This window comes from Solanum pennellii, chromosome 1 (genome assembly GCF_001406875.1).
Source record: "Solanum pennellii chromosome 1, SPENNV200".
Classification (NCBI taxonomy): Eukaryota; Viridiplantae; Streptophyta; class Magnoliopsida; order Solanales; family Solanaceae; genus Solanum; species Solanum pennellii.
Window position 1 is genome coordinate 104,339,523 of NC_028637.1, and position 21,658 is coordinate 104,361,180.

Sequence of the window (21,658 nt, forward strand, 5' to 3'; positions counted from 1 at the left end):
TCTTAGATCAAGATTTGGGCATTTTTCAGCAGCCCAACAATTCCATATCAACACAACACGCAGCAGCAATCCACAACAAATCCCCTTTTCAGCTTTCCAATACAAGACGTACAACAAAAATACATACACATATCAAACCGACCCGACCCCACCCCATTTCGCTTCTTCTTCTCCCCTACGCGAAGAACAACAGCGATATCCAGCGAACAAACCCAGAAATACAGCAAAAAATAAATAAATATTTTTGATTGCACTAAAACATGTTTAATGCAATGTCAATATTATACATCATTTACTTATTTTACACTATTATTTGTTACCCAATATAAAAATAACATAAATATAATTAACAAAAGAAAGGCTAAAGACTTCACATTTTCAATTATAGAGAAGAATAATTAATTCTATACAACAACGTAAAAAGAAAGAAAAGTTGTAATATTTTTAGTCATGAATTTTTGGCGAATAAAAATTGAAAGCTTAACTCATTTGGTTAATCCATATTTCACTTATATGTTGCCCATATTGTTATGGTTAAATATGAGTATCAACTCATATAAAATTATAGTCATATAACAAAAATTAATTATTGAATATTAGCTTAATTATATAATTTTATCTATAAAAAATTACTAACACAATCCATTAAAATATGAAAACATTAAGCGAATTATCAAAATATAAGCTCATTTTGTTAGCATTAACTGTGATGTTTATGTTGACATAGAATGCAAAAGTAGATTGTGCTGGTTATGACTTATTATTTGACTCATCTTGATTCAATTTATATTTTATTTGAAATAAACTTTGGACAAGTTAAATTTTTCATATATTTATTAATTTAACTTGCTGAATTTAATAAAATTTATTGTCCCTTATTATCTCTAGCACGCAATGAAACTACCTCTAGAACCAACTTCCTTGTACCAATTTGCCAAGCATTAAACGATTTTTATTTTGCTAAATGATTTGGTCAACTTCTCTCATGTCTTCCCAAACATAATTATACAAATTTTATTGTTTATATATAATATGAAAAAAAGCTATCAAGACTAATTAGTCTCACGTTTCATTTTATGTGTTTTGGTCATTATTTAAAGAGTTAAAAAATATATTCATTTATTATAATTTTTTAAATTATTAATTATTGTGAATATTATGTACTTACTTTAAAAAAATAAATGGACAAATTGAATCTTGTCCTCCAAATATTTGTGAGAATTAGAAATCTTTAAGATTAACACTTTATAAATACGATTAAAGAAATTTATAAAATAAAAAAGTAAAAGGGGATGGACCAAAATGAAAACGTAGAAAAGAAGTCATTGGACAATGTGGCAGGAAGTTGTTTTATGTTAAAGCATGTTTATTTTTTTCATATGGAGTCTTAAATATAAATTTAAACTAAATCAAGTTATTATATTTTGAAGATAATGTGAAAGGCGAGCGAGATTTGTATATACATGTGAATTACACTAAATATATATATTTGTGATATTAAGTATATGCATATTGAATATCACGTACAATGAGAGAGGAGAGTACGAATGAGATTATGTAATCCAGATACAAAGTATTTGGATTTATACTAAATACAAATATCTAAAGTTCAGAATCAGCTGAGATGTACAATATATTTATATTATAAATTAGTATGAATTTAAATAATTAGAGATAGCCAACGAGGATAAGAAGAGCCAAGTGGATTAGAGTTTGACCAGCAGCAGCCAAAATTGTAAATTGAAAATTGGTCAAAAGTATATATTTAGTTTCTGTTTTGTGTATAAATTTCATTATCACAATTTAGATTGGTCCAGCTCCATCCACCATAACACCCACTTTTTTTTGTAATATAAGAACTACAAATGGTTAGATGTAATGAATAACAGACAAACATGATTGGACAATATATTCTCCCTTTAACTTATATTCTTCTTCGATTTATAACTCTAGGTTCATTTTTACTTAAAATATTGCAAAGAAAAATTCCAAAATATTAACCCTAGGTTCATTTTATTTGTTATTTTTATTTTTCAGGAGTTATTATATGAATTTTGATCAATATTTTATAATATATTATATTATATTAATAAAAAAAGAACGCAACCTTTTGGTAATTTTTCATGTTATTTTTGAATATTTAAATTTGATGAAAATATAGGATTAATTTAATTTATTTTAGCTTTAAAATTTAAAATAATGACTCTCGTAAAATAATGTGTCAAGTAAAAATAAATGAAAAAAGTATATTCTAACGTACTCGCCTCTTCCAGTGAATTGGGAGTCAAATACTTTTCCTTTTGATTATAATTTTCTCAAAAAATATTTTGAACCATCATCTATGTTGATTTTTTCTACTTTTGAGTACTTTTTAAATGTAGAAATATTATTTTAATTTTTAAAAAAAATCTATGTATAAATTCATGAACATTAAGTATTTTGATCCTTACACTCTACGCATCTTCACATAAATTGAGACATAACTAACTATATTTTTTATAACAAATTTATATGTTCGTATATTAGTGGGTGTTCCTAATCTGCATGCATCTATAAAAACAAGTTAAATTTCTTGTCAAAATTAATATAGTACTCCCTTCATTCACTATTGTTTGTCGTAATTTTTATTTTTAGAGTCAAACTACAAGAATTTTGACTAACATTTTAAGATATATTGTTTTAGTATATTGATATGCAAAATATTGCAATTTATAGTACTTTCATATAATTTTTGAAAATCTAAATTTTTTGTTTGAAATATCGAATTAGTGTAAATCTAATTTAACATTAAATAGTCAAATTAACTTTTGAAAAATACAACATGACAAATACAATTAAACGAAGGGAGTATCTTAAAACACATTTATTATCCATAGACTAGACTAAACTTAATTCCGAATTGGTTTGTTGTTTCCAATATGAAATTGTTATATATTTTAGGAGTGGAATATATAATACAAAATCATACTGTAGACATTGAAATTTTGCGGAACTCTATAAGATGCGTTCAATTCGAATTGTGACAAATTGTGTTTAATTCTTGGAGGCTACTCAACCCTAAACCCTAGTTTATGCCTATATAAAGGGTACTAAATTCTCTTAAAAGACATCTCGAAAATTTTATAAAGAGATCAAGATCTCAAATAATCTGCAAATTGATGAATTATTCATATAGAGATGTCAAATTTGAATCATCCTACCCGCAATCTATCTTGATCAATAAAGTGATGATGTTTCTACTTATTTTATTGTGATAGTAATTTATTTCCTATCATTTTAAAATTTGTTGCAAAAACATACACCTACCAATAGAAAATTACAACATGTACGTTTTGATTGATAAAAATATCTATCAAACTAAACAAAGTGGAGTTAATATCTCAAAAGATCATTCAATTTTAAAAATTTATCTAGCAAAGTCATTAAACTTTATTTTGTATCAATAAAATCATTTTTAATTTTTATATCAATAAAATCACGCAACTAAATTTTATACTAATTAATCTAACATGCCAAAATAACATATTTGTTTTATGTCATATAAATACAAACCCTACAAATAAATAAAATTTATAGAACTTTTTAAGGAATTTTAACAAACAAGCATTATTATAGAATTTTAATTCATATTGTCAGAAATTTACGAACATAATTTTTATATGAACAATTTTTCTATCCTGTTCGCATTAATGGTGAAATTAAAATAGTTAAAATCTGCAACAATTTCAACTACTATTATCTATAATTCCTCTGATTAATCACCAATCAACAACAATTGGTCCCTTTTTTTCTTCATGAAAACACATCCATCATGTGGTAAGTTATATATAAATATTATAATACTTGTTATTACTAATTAAGTTTTTCTGTTTAAAAAACCGTTAGTATTTCTTTTTATAATTTTATTTATCTGTGGGGTTTATATTTATATTGCATAAAAAGATTTTTTTATTTTGCTATGTTATACGTATTATTTTATTTTAGATAAAATTTAGTTGAGTGATCTTATTAATACGTAAATCTAAGTTGAGTGATTTTATTTATATAAAATAAATTTAATGATTTTACTAGATAAATTCTTAAAATTAAGTGATATTTTGAGATATTATTATTATTTGCTTTCCAAATATATTATTATAGCACTCCGACTTCAAACATTTCATACACAAATTCGCCCATTTAAAGTAAAATATTATAATATTTAACACATTATTGGGATCCATGCTTGTAAAACGTGCAATGAATAATACCGTATCAATTGACGTGTATATTTATCAATTAAAAATAAATATACTTGTCTCTATACAATATACCATGAATTATGGACGATTTATGAGACATTATCTTCTTATTATTATAATTAATTAAATATTTGACAGAAAATTTGTTATTTTTATTTTGTACATGTTTCATTGTTTTATCGTTTATAAAAAGGGGAAAAAGGAAAATATATATATTTTTTAGTATAGAATGGGTATACCATTTGTTAAAGAGTCTGATAAATGATTCATATTTAAGTTTTTTATTGATTTTAAAAAATACCTTACCTATTATTCTTTATCTGTCCATCCCTTATCAGACCTAATCTAAATGAAAAGTGCTCAGTCTCTCTATTATTCAATCATCACTAACGACTTATATATGAAACCCTTATTGATTAACAAGATCATCATTAGGATCACGAGTGATATCAAAAATTTCATTTTTCTAGTTTTGTGTCATCTAGAAGAATAAGAAAAAATAGGTAATTTTTTTTTATAAAAATTATGTGATATTTTTGAAATTAAAATAAATTAATTTAAATATTTTTTAATTAACTAAACTATTGATTTGTTAACTAAAATAATATATATATATATATATATATATATATATACCCACTTGCCAAACAACAAGAGGTTACTGGTTATGGTATATATGTGCCTAAGGGAGTCGATCAACTCTGTCAATTACTAATTACTTGTCTATATTTAAATTAACACATATATTAAAAAAATTTATTTTAACTTTATAATTATAAAATGAATGAATGAAAATTAAAATTTTTATTATACAACTTATGAAATTGGATAAATAAAAAGAAACTAAAGTAAAAAATTGGAGAATTGAAATAAATGAGTTTGTATAAAAATTGTTATTGGATAAAACCCGCAAGTCAGCGTAGCATTTATTTTGCCAACCTAACAATTTCCTAGACCTTTCTGAAATCTTTCTTGAAAAAAAACAACAAGTTGGTTTTCGCTTTCTCTTCTATAAAAGGAGAGAAAGACACCAAACTCCTCCATTAATCTTCTTTCAGATTTCACCTTACACACAACATTCATGGCTTCCATCAACATTTCTTTCCCTTCAACAACATCTCACAGTCGATCAAAGTAAGCTTTTACTTTTTTTCTTTTCTTTTCAAGAATCGTATTAAAATTTCAAGAACCAATCTCTTGATTTTAGGTTTTGTAGTGGATTCTTTATTTTCATGATGGGGGTATGTCTGAATTCACCGTGGATGCATTTCTTGAAAAGGGAAAGCTTTATTTGACTTGGATTTGTACATTTCTTGAATGGTTTCTTGTTTGAACTTTACAGAGTCGCACTTTGTTTTACAATTTTACTGATTTTCAAGATTCTTTATTTGAATTGGTGATGGATTATTTAGGCATTGAGGGTAGTACTAGTTTTATTGACATGTGTAGCATTCTCGATTCACCTGTTTAAAAATTGATTTCCTACCTTTCAATTTCTTAAATATTTGCAGGATTATGAGTTTTCCCTAATCTGCTTACTTTTCTTGTAGAGCGAACTTCAAGTTGTTCAATGGATTGCATTCTGGAGATCTAGTTTCTCTTAATGGGGTCTCGTCAGGTTCATTCATACGGCTTAATGCTAGACCACACTTAACCATCAAGAGTGATTTCAAGATTACTTCTGCATTGTTATCTGGTGAAGGAGACATCCGTTCTCAATCCAGGGGAGAAAAAACTCTGTTTAGTAGCCTCTCTACAGGAACTGAGACTCAACCTGATGCTGTAACCTTTGCAACGCTAGAAGCAGATGGTGTTCTTACAACTAGTGGTTTTCTTTCAGATGACGATGAATGTGATTTGGATCGACCGACCGAAGGTTTTTCATCTGTTCCTGAGGCTATTGAAGACATTCGCCAAGGAAAGGTGTGTTCTTCTGAAAAGTCAACAAGAGTTTTTCTTATGTTTGTAAAAATAAACTTAAGTCAATCCTTATTGCAGATGGTGCTAGTTACAGATGATGAAGACAGAGAAAATGAAGGGGATTTAGTTATGGCTGCATCCAAAGCTACACCAGAAGCAATGGCTTTCTTTGTGAAGTATGGAACAGGGATAGTTTGTGTGAGCATGACAGAAGAACACTTGGAGAGGCTACAGCTTCCGTTGATGGTAAACGATAAAAAGAATGAGGAGAAACTTTGTACAGCATTCACAGTCTCAGTGGTATGTGTTAACTTGATTACTTACGTTTGCATCTCTTTTTGTAAGGGTGGAGTTGGGGGTGGTATGGGTGATATGCAAGGGAACTTCCTTAATGGCAAGCAAGTTCTCATTTCAGAACTTGGGATATAGAATTTCTAAATCTGCCTGATACAGTCAAATTACTAAGTTGTTTGATAACTAAACCTTACCAACTAAAGAAAGAAGAAAAAAAGATGTAAGAAGTTTTCTGCTACAAATTCGTAACAAGAGTACAAATAAAGCTGATTATTATTTAATGGGATGTTTTGTAAACAGAAAGAGTATTACTGTACCAAGTCCAACACTGTAATTGTTATACAAGCACGCCTACTTGCCTTACCAGTTATTCAATTGGAGGGTTACTCTCAATCGATGCTGGGATACTGTGTTCTCCAGGGAATATTTCAAGGATCTACTATCTAGTGTATGCTATTCTGGCAACTGTGTGGAATATGACTACCTTTATCTTCAATGTTTTACTTCTACGTTTAATAAGGGCTAAAACATAAATGAACATACCTGAGGCTCGTTTCTGAAAGATGTTCTAACATTACATTCTTTTACTTTGGTTTCTGCGCCAAAAGATCTCCTGAAAATTATCTGTCCTGTGTGGTCCTTCTTGCTGCTAGTTGTCCTTTCAGCATCCTAGTCTTGTCTCCTGCTAGTTGGATGCTTACAGAGCATTAATGGTAAATCAATCATGCAGGATGCGAAACATGGAACGACTACAGGAGTATCTGCTCATGATAGAGCAACGACAGTATTGGCACTTGCGTCCGGAGATTCAAAGCCTGAGGATTTCAATCGACCGGGGCATATCTTTCCTTTGAAATACAGGGAAGGCGGGGTTTTAAAACGAGCTGGACATACTGAGGCTTCTGTGGATCTTGCCGTGTTAGCTGGCTTAGACCCTGTTGGAGTAATATGTGAGGTTGTGGATGATGATGGTTCCATGGCTAGATTGCCTATGCTTCGTCAATTTGCAAAAGAACATAACTTGAAGATCATATCAGTTGCTGACTTAATCAGGTGGTTAACAGATCTGCTTCTGATTTCTTTAAGAGTTGGTGTTATGCTACCAATTTCAATTAAAAAATTCTTTAAGAGTTGGTGTTGCTGACTAAGTTCTTTCGTGGTTTATTGTTTTGTCATGCTTTAATGTGGTGATAAATACTTCTGATAGTTCTAAAGTGAGGTTTCCTTTTCTGAGTGGATCTATTTTTCTATTTAGCTTCTTCTTTCTTTTATCTACTGCATACTAGGCAGTTAACTTAGGACATTGTACAAAAGTCCATGCCCCTTATTCCTCAAGAGAAACCAAGAGATGTGTTAAAGTTCTGATTTGATAGTCAGGAGCACCCTGTGATAGCTTCCTAATTCTGATCTCCACATTCTATTTTTGGGTAAACCACTTCCAATATACTTCAGACAGTTCCCATTTAAGTCAATGATTTCCTTATATTGTGTAAGCTTACTTATCCCCAAAAACTGTAAGCTTAGCTCTCACTTCCAAGGATGAAGATAGACTTAGGCTTTTGTATCATTGGGATTCATGGAATCATTGGTGATATGAATCTTCTCAGTTACTGAACAACCAGACTACAAGAGATTGGAGATGCAGCAAGTCTTTGAAGAAACTTTATCTTCATGGGTTGGTGCATCTGTTCTTTTACTAAATTGTGTATGCCAACACATCCATGTGCTAACATATTAAGTCTAGTTTAGCTTTACTTGATCAAAAGGAGTCTACCCTTTTTTTTTTTTCATTTCCTTGGCATTTTAGCTGCATTAATATCTTAAAACTCAGTAGATGTAACTTCCCTTCTCTTGCTTTGTCCTGCAAATACTTGAAAGCAAGCATTCATTTATTGTTTCTTCTACATTAGCTTTTCGTACATCATCTGACAAGAACTTCCTTTTACAGATATAGGAGAAAAACAGATCAGCTGGTAGAGCATGCTTCTGCTGCAAGAATACCTACAATGTGGGGCCCGTTTACTGCCCACTGCTTCAAGTCAATAATAGATGGAATTGAGCACATTGCTATGGTTAAGGTGAGCAACTTTCGGGATATTCTCGCATATATCTTCGGCAGTGGTTGGACTACTCGAAGTCGTACATGCATTTCAGTTTGTTGTGTTTCACTAATCACAAAACTAGATATCTTATCTATTTGAAACATGAGGTTCCATCTTCTTCTTAAGTGGAAAGGGGAACGATCACGTTTACTATTGTATCTTACATTACTTTACAGTTTGACATCCTTGGAGAATTTTATTAATGCAAACTATGGGCGTATTTGGCTTGACAAGTTCATTTGTGTTTGATACTGATGTGGGATGAATTTGTTGAATGACCAGGGGGATATAGGAGATGGACAAGATATTCTTGTCCGGGTACACTCGGAATGCCTCACAGGAGATATATTTGGTTCAGCCAGATGTGACTGTGGATCCCAGCTGGCAACTGCAATGCAGCAAATTGAGGCTGCTGGCAGGGGGGTTTTGGTTTACCTCCGTGGTCATGAGGGTCGAGGCATTGGTTTGGGTCACAAACTTCGTGCTTATAATTTACAAGATGCTGGACGTGATACTGTTGAAGCGAATGAAGATCTTGGTTTGCCCGTTGATTCAAGAGAGTATGGGGTTGGTGCACAGGTACTCACTTCCTATATAAGCTCTCTCTAACTTTTGGGTAAATCTTGTTGTCTTAAAGCAAAACTATTTTTTTCTTCTTCTGCAGATCTTAAGGGATCTTGGTGTTCGAACTATGAAGTTGATGACAAACAATCCTGCAAAATACAGCGGGCTGAAGGGTTATGGTTTGGCAATTTCTGGTAGGGTCCCTGTTGTGACTCCCATTACAAAAGACAACAAGAGATATTTGGAAACAAAACGAGCTAAAATGGGCCATGTATACGGCTTGAATCTTATTCGCCCGGCAACCAGCACCAGCACAACAAATGGTAAACCAAACTCTGAGAATACTTCTACTATAAGATGATTTGGTTGGCGAACAACTTGCTTGAGGAATAGCTATCACCTTTGACACATAATTCAAATATTAATCATTGTTTATTGCTCCTCGTACTTAAATATTGATTTCTTGGTGCTGATTATTTATGGACATTCATTTTGTCCTTGAATGTTATAAGCATTGATGAGAAGTAATGCAATTTACCTTGTCTCAAGTGTTTGTGAAAGAAAGCCAACAGAGTCTTTGCTGATAAATAGAGTATGTACACATATGACTAGATTTAAGTTTATATGACACATGTTTTGCATTAGTTGGTTTGATTCAAACAAAGAGTACTACTAGTGATGAATAAAGAAAACAAGAAATATTACGTAGTAATGTAGTTCCGTTTTATCCAAATGGAAGGAATGCTACTTTGGAAGTGGAGAACAAAATGTCAAAATATCAGCATCATGTCATTCTCCGTCAAACTAACCCATGCTTCTACTCAGAATAATGACTTCAATAGCATCAAAACTAACGTAGCTCACCCAGAATGGCTTTCCCCAACCAAAGTCAGCTTCATACACCAACTAGAGCACGAATAAATGTCCATCTCGTCTCCTTGGCCAAGGATGTCTACAACTTTTATCTGATTGTTAACAACTAAAGAGAAAACATCATCAACTCTTGCCGCATTACCAATGTCTATACATGTGTCCCGTATTGTATTTCCTACCAACTCATGATTCAACTCCTGCCTTCCCTCTAAATCAGCAATTCCAAACATGGGACAATTACCTAGAGCATGTTCTAAATATGGTAACCTTGATTTTCCTCTCAAATTAATAGGAAATATAAAAGATGAGTCCCTTGAATGTCCATTTTTGGCCTGCAAGAACCTTCCATATTAATGACATAACGATCACCACTCTAGTAGGCTTGACAACGCCACTTGAAACTTTGAGCTTAGTTATTGCCAAAGCATCAAATACAAACCTCCTCGTGATACTCTTAGAGCCCCTTGGATGGCGGTGAATATTGAGTTCCTGATAGCACTCTTGTGGGAAATAGCGATGACAAGTGACCGAAGCTTGGGAGAACACCAGCTTTTGTTGAACCTGTTTGGCAAATGTGTGCCCATTCATTGAGAAATGTTGCTAAAGTGAAAGCATCAGCTACAATGTGTGAAATTTGTATCCCCATGACTAGTCCTCCGCAATTGAATAAGTTCACTTGGACACCAAGTAATGGAGTTGATGGCAGATCTGAGTATGGAGGAACAGTAGTACTAGGCCATGGAAGAAAATCATTCAAAAGCTCAGTGGTGGAGAAATTCAGCAACATCCGCGTTGACTTTGGTTTCAACATACTCAATGCCTTCATCATTGCAGTGAATTGAGAATTCACCTTCATTAAATCTCCCTGCTACAGGGTAAAAGTTGGTTAATGTCTCCGCCAAAGATTTTTGGAGCTTATCACATCTTTGAGTAATTGTTCCCTCAGTATTGCTTGGCAAGTAGTGGAAGAGTACTGGCACATATGCATAAGGAGCCAGCTCATCGAACAATGAAAGCTTGAGGGTCCGAAGATGATTTGGGGTTGGAGTTGAGGGCTTCAACATTACCCTTGTCTGAATTTCAATCTCTTACTTAGCCATTAAATAGGATTAGCAACAAAAGAGAAAGTATTTCTTAGTATATAGTGTCTGGTAATGAAAAGGAGCAAAAATGTCTAGACTGGAGTTCCTTTTTGTTTTCGCTGTATTTATAAAGCCCATTCCAACACTGCTGTCACGCCCTGAGTACCCCGAGACGTGGACATGGGACCTAGGACCACAAGTGATCCCAAGCTAACCCTGCTGGAATGATCACAAGCATACTAAAGATAAGAAACTGATGCATAAGCTAAATCGTAATTAAAATGAAAAGATGGGAAAATACCCATGTACTATAACTGAGATATTTGAAACTGATGAGTTTAATATAAATAAAATATTAACTCAATAGTAAGCTGAAACTAACTATGTCTGAAATAAGCTTCTAACTGACTAGAAATGTTGGGACAGACCCCAGCTAAATCTAGCAAAAACTGAAACTAAAGGACTAAATACTGAAAAGAAACTCATGACTACTATTGTCCTCAGAGAATGAGTACTCACTACTGATTATGTTGAACTGGAGATCGGGAATCGATCTAAGCGCGATCTGGATGTTGCCTGATTTTACATCACGAGAAGATGTAGCACACGTATGCGTCAGTACTTGAAAGGTACTGAGCATGTAGGATAGAGTAAAGCTGAAATAAAACATAACTGAACAAGCACAAAAGCAAGCATAATGTTCTGATCATGATATACTGAATTCTAAGCTAATTGGATGCAATGACCAAATTTATAACATGTTGAGACTGAATACTAACCAAATTGTAAATATGGTCAATGCAATAGAGTCTGACTGAACTGTGGGAGCTACTAATAACTGATAATAAAACCACATGAGCTAAATGTGAAGTCCAATGTATACGCCCCATCGAGAAGACCCAATATACCCTGCCAGGGGTATAAAGGCATGCTGGCGTGATCACTAAACTGATGCCCACAGAGGGGACTTACAACCTACTTCGCTAGTAGTTCTGGGACTATTTGGGTACGCTGGACCCAGCCCAACTCCGTATATGCTACTCCCAATGAATTAAGTGATTAACACATTATGAGTGAATTTCTGTAAATACTGGATAACTCAAAACTGAACACGCAAACTGATAATGCAACAATTAATTTAATAATGATGCATTAGTAACTGAGACAACTGAAATATCTGACCTATCATGTGTAATTCAAGAACTAAAGAAATACATAGTTAGGGTCCTGAAATTCATGCGATAATCTGAGTAATAACATGGTAATCTGATTTGGAACATATAAATAATTAATTCATCATATTTTGTTGAAGTTCTAGAAACCTTAGGTCTAATCATGATATGAGAATCAAGAATCTGACTGAAAACTAGGGACCCAATGGGTGAAAGGAACCCACTAGTGAAATCCCACATACCTGGTAATGAAATTCTCGGAGAATTCTTTAGATTTCGGGGCTGGAACTGATGGAATCTTGCTGCATTCTTGAACTAGGGTTCTTGACCTTTTTCTCCTTTCTTGCTTTTAATTTTCTAAGTTTTGATTAATGATTTGACTTGGGTAAGTTATGGTTATGTTTCTAGGCTTAAACTGACTAAAATCTCATGATTTAGGATCAAAACAACGTATCTTAGGAGTCCAACGAAGTAGGAAAAGACCAAAAGATCCCTGAGTTAATTGCTGACGGAGCAATCGACGACCTGGACTGATGGGCCGTCGTTCAATCGACGGTCCGTTGTTTGGGTCTGCTCGACAGGCCTTCACTAAAATGGACATAATTTTTTACTCGAAGATGAGATTTTAGCAAACTCAGTGGCCTTGGAAAGTTAATTCAATTATATGTCATATCATAAGTCATGGGACACCTAGTTCATTCTGTGCTAAAAGTTATGACATTTGAAGTTGACCCAACAACATTTTCCCCCTAACTGACTCCTACCTTCACCTACGGTCATACCTACGAACCGTAGATCAAACGACGGTCCGTGAAGCAGCCAGCTGACTGCCCCCTTCCACTCGGCCTTTCTTCGCTGTGTGAATAAGGTCTTAGTCTGTATGGGCATTCTGGGCAGGCCGCAATAAGTCGGGTCATTCGTAGTTTGTGTCAGAGGTTGGGTAATGGGGTCTTGATCCACGGACACAGACTACGGATCGTAGTCTGACTTACGGACCGTTGGTTTGTCCATGGGTCGAGACTTAGCCGATTTTTCTGAGTTGTGTTTGGGAGGGGTTGCAGATGTCAACTAGGGACCTACAGTACGGGCCATAGATCAGACTACGGTCCGTAGATGGTGATCGTAGATTGCACCTGCAATTTCTGAAAAACTGAAATTTGGTGTGTTTTGGATATGGGGTGTCACAACTACAGACAGTCCATGTATGTGTTTCAGCATATTTGGTTATACTCGTTCTCATTGGCAGGGCATCAGTTTATAAGAAATATTCGTTGAAAACTCAATAACAAAGTAATCTCTTGATCCACGCACTCCATGTGCTCATTTGAGTTTTATATCAATATTATTTCAAATCAATCAGGGGTGAGCGCACATGATTAAATATATATAGTAGTAATATATAAACACTATGCATAAATCGTCAACAATTCAGCTAACTCATTTCCTTACAAGAGGTGATCCCTCCACATTCACAGTTCAATTGAAACAAACAGGTAAAAACCAAAAAAGAATATTATCACTACATTTTACACATCAAAATGAATCATTTAATCCACATGGATGCTGCTTGACAATATTTCATAATCTCATTTTCCTTCAAACTAACCCATGCTTCTATTGTGTCATTTAGGATAATCAATCACTTCAAAAGGTTTGCAAACACTGCTCACCCAAAATCTGCTTCGTACCATACCAGGGGAATAGTGCTCGGATAAATGTCTATGGCCTCTCCTAGACCAAGTTTGTTTGTTAGCATCAATGCTTGCAGATGTGTCCCTTGTTCTACTTCCTACCACGTTAACAAAGTCATTTTCTCAGCCGTCAAACGCAACGTGCAATTGCGAATTTTATTTGGACATATAATTTGAATATCTCTCTCTCCGTAATTATAAAAACCTCTATAATTTGTCAGAACTTCTTCAACTCACCAAATTCATAAACAAGGTACTGAAATATCCAAAGGCAAAGTACCACAGGTCAAATAAAGCAATAATAGTAATAACTAATTGTTCATTAATATAATCATCCCCTCACAAAGTACCAACAATTTTTTTTTTCTTTTTACAAAATTTAAAATAATGGTTCTTTATTTGCAAATAATAAACTTATGAGTCAAATTATACATTTTAAAAAAATAAAATCACTACTTGAAATTTGAAACTGAAGTTCTGGTTCACATTTCATTAACAATTTAAAAGGTCAAATTTGAGCCATAAATCCAATGGCCAAACGCTCTCGATAATTTATACTCAATAAACATTTATATTCAAGTCCTTGCTGAAACAACTCAGCTAGCTTTCCATCCACTTCTGTTTCCAAGTATTCAACAGCATGGTCACTGCTATCAATAAAGAGAAAAACCTTGATCCTTGACAAGTCTTCCGGTAAGTGGATAAAACTTGGATGAAGGAAGTTCACCCTGGTCACCACAAACAAAGACTGTTTTACACATGAATTAATAAACGCCATATTTTCCATCAACGGTATTTACAGAAGAGCTCATGTGAGAATGCTTCAATCAATCACGGAGATAAATGACACAGTTTCTTAATCTTGTCTCTCCTCTTCAGTATCATGCAAAAGAACACCTCGGACTCTGGCCCTGTAAACCAAGCAACTACTCATTGAAGTAACTCTTTTAATATCAATGCAAGGATAAGTTGATTTAACCTACCTACGATGTGCTGGTACCACACGGTTAGTCACCTTAGTAGAGGGAAGTTGAGCTGCTTGCTTAACTGCAATGGGTAAAGGATGAATGAGTTAACAGATTAAATGCAGTAATATCTACAAGTAGACTTTAGCTGCAGCAACGATGATTGTTAATGGTAAAATCAAAATCCATTCATACATGTCAGTAGACATCACAGAAAGGATGTGAATTGTTCTCCGACAGAAGTACTCTATAGAATACTTAATAGAGAAGAAAAAATAGGATAATACAGGAAGTCTGGGATTGGCAAAAGGTATAGTCTACAAATACTTCCAAGGAGAAAATTATCAAAAAAGAGCCTTTGATACAGAAATTTTCAGAAACTTATTAATTGCACTATCAAGTTTCTTTCGTCTTTTCTCCACATTACTAAATTAGCCAAGGTTTTGATCCCTAATCTAAACTTGTTGAAAAGATAGTTGAATCAAAATTCAATCCTGTACAGGCCTCAGATTTAAATTTCCACTACAAAAAAATAAAATAAAATAAATATATATATATATATATATATATATATTTTCTTTACTATACCTGGAGACACTAGTGAACTACTGATGGTTGCAGTATCTGAGGCTGCGTTTTCAAACTTCTGTCTTTTGGAGTACAGAAGTGCATCTAGTTGCTTCTGTGCAATTTCATTCTTTTCCTGCCAAGTAAACAAAGCAACTATAAAAAACATAATGGCTACATGATAATAGAAGAGACAAAGGGATTACTTGACATTGTATCACTTGCACTGACTAATTGTACTCCTTACAGTCAAGCAAAACTTCTTTACATCCCAAGTTCTGGTTGTGGATTTTACTTTCTGAGATTGTCATAATGTAACATGCATTTTCCTACTATTGAATGCTTTACCACGTATAATAAATCTGAACACAAAAAAGGCTACATAGGAAGCAGTTTTTTAATCTACAAACCAATTCCCACACTTCTCAATCACTAACATCACATCTACCAACTAATTTTTTCCAAGTTGCAGAGCTTGACAGGTTATGACCTGGTAAATACTGTGGTGGTGGGCAAGGTGACTACTCATGTCTGTGTGCTTTTGATGGGAGGGTGAATTATAAAGTATAGCAAAACGGATTGAGCAATATGGTTTTTTTCCCCCAAGTGCAGTTAAGACAACACAGAGAATTCTAATGGAGCTAACACCCTTCATCTATTGGATAGTGAGCACTGATTTCATTTTTAAGAAAAATGGATAAACATGTTCAGTCAAATAGCAAGGGACAAGAAGAAAAAGATTTTTGTATAACACAGACCAAAAACCTCGAGTTCCCCATGAATAAATGAAATTGCACGAGATGGAACAAAGGAAAATAAAAATAAGCATTTATTCACTTGTAAAGCAACTAGCACAGACAGTCAAATTTCACAAAAGTTTAAGGCTGATTGAAAATAGCATACCTTTTCTTCAGATAAAACATTTGTCAGCTCACAGCATCTTTGTTTCTCTGCGAAGAGGACCGCAAGAAAATGAAATGCACTCTCAAAAAGAAAATCTATTGTTAGGCACATGAGGTCATCAAGAGTCAAAAGAAACTTGTAGAATTATTGGAGATTTGTTCACAAAACAGGGCAGAATAAGGAAAAAGTTACGCATAGAAGTGATAACATTGAATAAGTTGAGGAAATAGTGCAAACTGCACCATTTTAGCAAATTCTTCCATGAAGGTTCTAAGATTGAACAAATGCAGAGGTGCAATATGTTTACTTTTTTAATGTTAGACCTTTGCTGTAGGTGCAAAAGGGGGACTTGCTAGAGTGGTGATTCTGAAAAGAAAAAACTGCCAACCAGAGTATACTGATCGCCCTTTTGTTAGCAATCTAAGATCACTCTTTCAGAAAGCAAGAAGTGCAAAAACATGACAGAACTCTTGAGTTCTAAGCGAGTAGCGAAAAGTGAACCACTCTTCTTCAAACTAAGGTGCACAATTTACAGAAAAATACAAAATCACCTAACATATGAGAGTATAGTAAGTAAAAGAACTTTACAAGCAAATTAATTTCAATATCCAATGTACAAGCGTGATAAAATTAACATTGACCCAAATGAAATATCACTAGAACGTTAATTCCACCACCTCATGCAAAGTCACCTTCAACAACTGAAGAAGGAAAAACAAAGAGATATAGACAGGCTACTGCAGCTTTTCTAGAAGAACTTAAAGAAGAAGCAGGAATGGGGCCTAACTGTCTAATCTTGAAATGGCACCACTGATGACACCAAAAACAGCTAGAAATACTTTCCATAAGCTTTACCCAATTAATTACAGGTATTCATCAATTAAATTAAGAACACAAACCATTACTCACGGATCAGGGTACAGACCAGCTTTAAGCAAATTATGTACATTTGTGAACGTTGTATAGAGCGCCAAAGAAAGATTTGCCATTGCCTCAGTTGCTGCAGTATCCACAAGTTTACTAAGTGATATAGCGATTCTTGGCATCCCCTTTGCTTTCTGGGCAACCAATTTTGCATGTGCAGCACCTAAAAGAAAGAGAGGGGAAGGGGGAATCAATACATTGAAACCCCAAATATTCAAAAAGTTCCAACTAAGAAACTCACCCAAATTCTAAACGATAAACAACAGATACAAAGGATGCAAGCTAATTATTATCATTGAATATAAAGAGGGTTGATAAGAAGATTACCTAAACCAATAATATATCTGTATAGCTTTTAGGACCTGTCTTAACAACTACAGTTCATACATTGGTAGACCTGGCATCATAAAATTTAGAGCCCGTTTGGATTGGCTTAAAAAAGTAGCTTCTAAGTCAAAAATAAAAAAGTCAACCTGAAATGACTTTCAAGTCAAAAAATAAAAACTAGGGGGGAGACTTACTTTTGGTTTTTGACTTTTTTTAAGTCATTTTTAACTTATTTTAAGTCATTCTTTATTTATTTCAATTTTTTTTTTATATTTGCCAAACACTTTCAGAAGTCAAAAAATGACTTAAAAGTAGGTCTGACCAACTTTTAAGCCAATCCAAACACCCTCTTAGCCTCCCTTTGGAAGTTAAATTTATTTCACTAACACCAAGAAATATGAAAACACTCAGGTGAGCATTGGTAAATTTTGTGGTTCAAGGAATATTGGCAGCATTGAATCCAAACTGTTTGAGCATAAATTGGGTCGTTTACAAGGATTATGGACAACCAATTTAGATTTATGTCTGATAGATCTCCGACAGAAGCAATATTTTTGGTAACTAAGTTCGATGAAAATTTATCAACAGAGGAAAATATATCTTCACCTGATATTCAATGACTCAAGAAAACATATGATAGAGTGACAAGAAAAAATCTCAAGAAGGTGTTAGAGAAGAAAGAAATTCATATAAAATATATAAATTTCATAAAGGATACACACAAATGAACTATCACAAGTGTCAGAATAATGTAAAGAGACATAGAGGAGTTCTAATAACCGTATGTTTACATTAGAGATCTGACTTAAGCCCGTACTTTTTCACCATTGTTTCAACCTTCAGAACGGCTCCAAAATTAAACATCAATTATATCGGAGATATGCTTTCTCATTTATCAAAAACCTAGGGCATATACTTCTTGCTAAAAAGAGGACAGAGAAAAGTAATATTGTCTATACATATCATACCACTGAACAAATTTAAAGAGAATAAAATTAAAGATCACCTCCAACTTTTGACTGTCCATCCATAACAAGCTTCAGATCTTCAGACTTTACGGCAGCTATAAGGTAATCTACAAAGTCAGACCAAGAGCCTCCTATACCAGTTCTGTCCCTCTGCATAGAATGATATGAAACTAGTGACTATGATTTGAAACATAAGAACCAAACTTTGCTTAGATCCTCTTAAGAATGAAACAGAAACAAAAAGTTTAAAATAAAAAATAAAATAAGAAAGATGTCAAAAGAACAAAGATTACAAATAAACCACCAAAAAGATAGGCTAAACAAAGACCATTGTGCAAGAATTAGTTACTCATAAGTAGCATGTGGAATGTATGCTATATTCTCTTCTCTACCAAACAGCTTTTATTCCAGTAATCTAAAGAATATGTAAAATGTGTCCTGTCATCAACTAGTAATATCTGCTTCAAACAGTTCCGAAGGAATCAATTGATACGCCCCAAGTCATATTGTAGGCGTTTATGGGAATTATCAAATACCATTCAGTTCAATATGAAGTTAGGAGAAAGTTCAGTTAGGTTTCTTTTACTTTTATCTCTCTCCATCCCTCTTAAAGAAAGAAGTACAGTACAAGTTTTCATCCTAATCGCAGTACAAGCATCTGATAATTTGTTGGATTAAGCAATATTTCAAGTCTAATTGTTGGACTTGAGCTTAAATCCTCTTCAGTTATTTTTTTAAAAAAGTAATTAAATTTCTCCGATTGGCATTCCCTAAATCAATCCAGATTAGCAAAATCTAGAATTGAAATGAGAGAGTTAAACTTTTGCAGGAGAAGGTGAGAAAATTCAAAGTCGAGGAAAGTAAGTCGAATAGGAGTGAGTAACAAGGGCAAACCATATCTTCAAGCTCCTGCGCAGACTTTAAAGCGTGCCATGTATTTGAATGGAAATCAGTGGCGCATACACAGAGGGTAGAGGGATCAGTTGACAATCCGTGGACATGAAAGAGGAAAGGCTTCAAAGGGGTTTTGTGAGGTGCTGACCACTCTGCATTTAGTCGCCCAAAAATTGGTTCCATTTCATCAAACCCCATTTCCAAATTTCTCTCAAAGAATAGGGTTTTAGTAATTTTATCACCGATACACAAAGCAAACTTTGCCTAGAGAAAGTAAGCAAAAATTTTGTTGTTTTCTTCAAAAACACAAGTCTATTAGGTTTTTATATACTGACTCGCCATACACGCTGATGTTCAAACTGGGCCATTTGCTCTTTTCATCATATTTGGTGTGAGTTATGGCTATTTTCGGCAAGCTTAATTTTAAGAATATGAAATAAAACTTGATCTAAATGAAAGTAATATCTTAAGATACAAAAAGTATGTCTATTACTCCATATAGATTTGTTGTCCTTCATGTTTCAGGTTATTGCTAAGCGTTTGAGTTATCTAGGTTAAACTCATTTTTAATTTTTTAATATTCTAGAATTTTTTTTTTTACGTGAGTCTAGAATCCAAAATTTTAATCTACTCGTACTTTCATAATGCAACAATTATACATGCAAGGCTTTCAGAGAAGTAGTTTAACGAAAAATAAATTTCTAAAAGGATCAACAATATTATTTTGCTGTTTTTTCAAATTTATTTTTCTCCTAAATTTTGTTAGAGTAATAATAACAAAAAGTGGTGAATGCTTGATCATAGACAAGTAGATTCTCAATTTTAACAAGACAAACATATCATCAAACATAGATTATGATAAATTATTAAAATATAAAAATAATTAGATATCAAAATATTTTTAATCATTCATTATATATTTATAATTCTTGTTGATTATTAAAAGGTAATTCAAAAACTTAAAAAAATATTTGTGCGAGCCAAGCGAAGCGCGAACAAAATAAGAGTCCGAAACTCAAACGGTAGAAAATATTAACAAAAATTCCAAAAGGGTATATAAAATTTTATATAAACCAAAACGGTAAAATCGCTCCGCCGGCAGCGATTTACTTCAACTGAAAAAGTAAAATCGCTGCCCCAGCAGCGATTTTGCCAAAAAGTTTTTTTTTTTTAAAAAAACATAAATCGCTGCCTAGGCAGCGATTTATGTTTTTTTAAAAAAAAAAAACTTTTTGGCAAAATCGCTGCTGGGGCAGCGATTTTACTTTTTCAGTTGAAGTAAATCGCTGCCGGCGGAGCGATTTTACCGTTTTGGTTTATATAAAATTTTATATACCCTTTTGGAATTTTTGTTAATATTTTCTACCGATTGAGTTTCGGACTCAACAAAATAACGTAGTAGTAAAATATATCATTACCCTGTAAAGAAAATGATGTAACCATTGGCTTAATAACTGTAACGTTAAATTGTTGTTGTCACTGAATTATTAAAAAAAATTGATACCGCGATACCGCAGGGTTATTAAAACATCGGTGTTTTACAAAAAAAAGAAATAAATTGTAGCATCATTAAGCCAATGATAATATCATACTTAATATTTATTGTTAGATAGAACAATGTTCATCGTAATACATTTGATTTTAACTGTTAAATACATAATAATATTATAGCATTTGTTTTACTAATTAAGTTTATTCATAAGTTTTTCGGATAATTTTTCTTTAATTTTGTTCATCGTGGAGTTGATATTTATATGACTTAAAAATAATTTATTTTGCTATATCAATTTCTTATATGATAAATTTAGTTGGATGAATTTATTGAAATAAATGTTTAAGTTGAGTAATTTTATTGATACAAAATAAAATTTAATAACTTTGTTAGATGAATAATCAAAGTTGAGTGACCTTTTGAGACATTAAATCTAATATTCCGAACTTGTTTTTTTTTTCTTCTGGTTGATTTCAAGCTTCCTTTTATAGAGTACAAAACTTTTCCGCAATTGCTTAATTACTGCTAATTTCCTCCTAATAAATATGGCTTGATTTTCTCTCAGGTCAATTATCATACATAACACACACATATATGAAACCTGTTAAGCAAATTAATTCCCATTATCCTAATCGAGTTTGAAATAACATGGGAGCTCATAAAATGTCAGAGGAGTGTC

General features: G+C 33.0%; 2 protein-coding genes and 1 pseudogene across 2 annotated transcripts; 1 reads left to right on the forward strand and 2 right to left on the reverse strand.

Moving 5' to 3' along the window:
• The first annotated feature begins 5,217 nt into the window (after positions 1-5,217).
• On the forward strand, positions 5,218-9,762 carry LOC107005621 (bifunctional riboflavin biosynthesis protein RIBA 1, chloroplastic-like). The gene is made up of 7 exons (XM_015204267.2): positions 5,218-5,375; positions 5,792-6,164; positions 6,240-6,461; positions 7,186-7,508; positions 8,404-8,533; positions 8,840-9,136; positions 9,222-9,762. The coding sequence occupies exons 1-7, from the start codon at positions 5,323-5,325 to the stop codon at positions 9,480-9,482; spliced, it is 1,659 nt and encodes a 552-aa protein (XP_015059753.1). The 5' UTR covers positions 5,218-5,322; the 3' UTR covers positions 9,483-9,762.
• A 141-nt stretch (positions 9,763-9,903) lies between these two features.
• Positions 9,904-11,094, reverse strand: LOC107005642 (annotated as a pseudogene).
• A 3,223-nt stretch (positions 11,095-14,317) lies between these two features.
• On the reverse strand, positions 14,318-19,876 carry LOC107005632. Its single transcript, XM_015204277.2, has 7 exons — positions 19,488-19,876; positions 18,632-18,743; positions 17,300-17,461; positions 16,375-16,421; positions 15,493-15,607; positions 14,923-14,986; positions 14,318-14,850 (listed from the first exon to the last, which is right to left on the reverse strand). Exons 1-7 carry the CDS (start codon positions 19,683-19,685, stop codon positions 14,796-14,798), a joined length of 753 nt encoding a protein of 250 aa, XP_015059763.1. The 5' UTR covers positions 19,686-19,876; the 3' UTR covers positions 14,318-14,795.
• Between the last annotated feature and the right edge of the window lie 1,782 nt (positions 19,877-21,658).

What these genes read in the sequence shown, in the direction of transcription:
- LOC107005621 (XM_015204267.2), top strand. Translation starts at nt 5,323, where the DNA reads ATGGCTTCCATCAACATTTCTTTCCCTTCAACAACATCTCACAGTCGA. An exon ending in TCAGTTGCTGACTTAATCAG is followed by an intron (nt 7,509 to 8,403) that starts GTGGTTAACAGA and finishes TTCCTTTTACAG; the next exon opens with ATATAGGAGAAAAACAGATC. An exon ending in AGCACATTGCTATGGTTAAG is followed by an intron (nt 8,534 to 8,839) that starts GTGAGCAACTTT and finishes TTGAATGACCAG; the next exon opens with GGGGATATAGGAGATGGACA.
- LOC107005632 (XM_015204277.2), bottom strand. Translation starts at nt 19,685, where the DNA reads ATGGGGTTTGATGAAATGGAACCAATTTTTGGGCGACTAAATGCAGAG. An exon ending in CGCAGGAGCTTGAAGATATG is followed by an intron (nt 18,744 to 19,487) that starts GTTTGCCCTTGT and finishes CATTCTATGCAG; the next exon opens with AGGGACAGAACTGGTATAGG. An exon ending in ACATAATTTGCTTAAAGCTG is followed by an intron (nt 16,422 to 17,299) that starts GTCTGTACCCTG and finishes TCCTCTTCGCAG; the next exon opens with AGAAACAAAGATGCTGTGAG.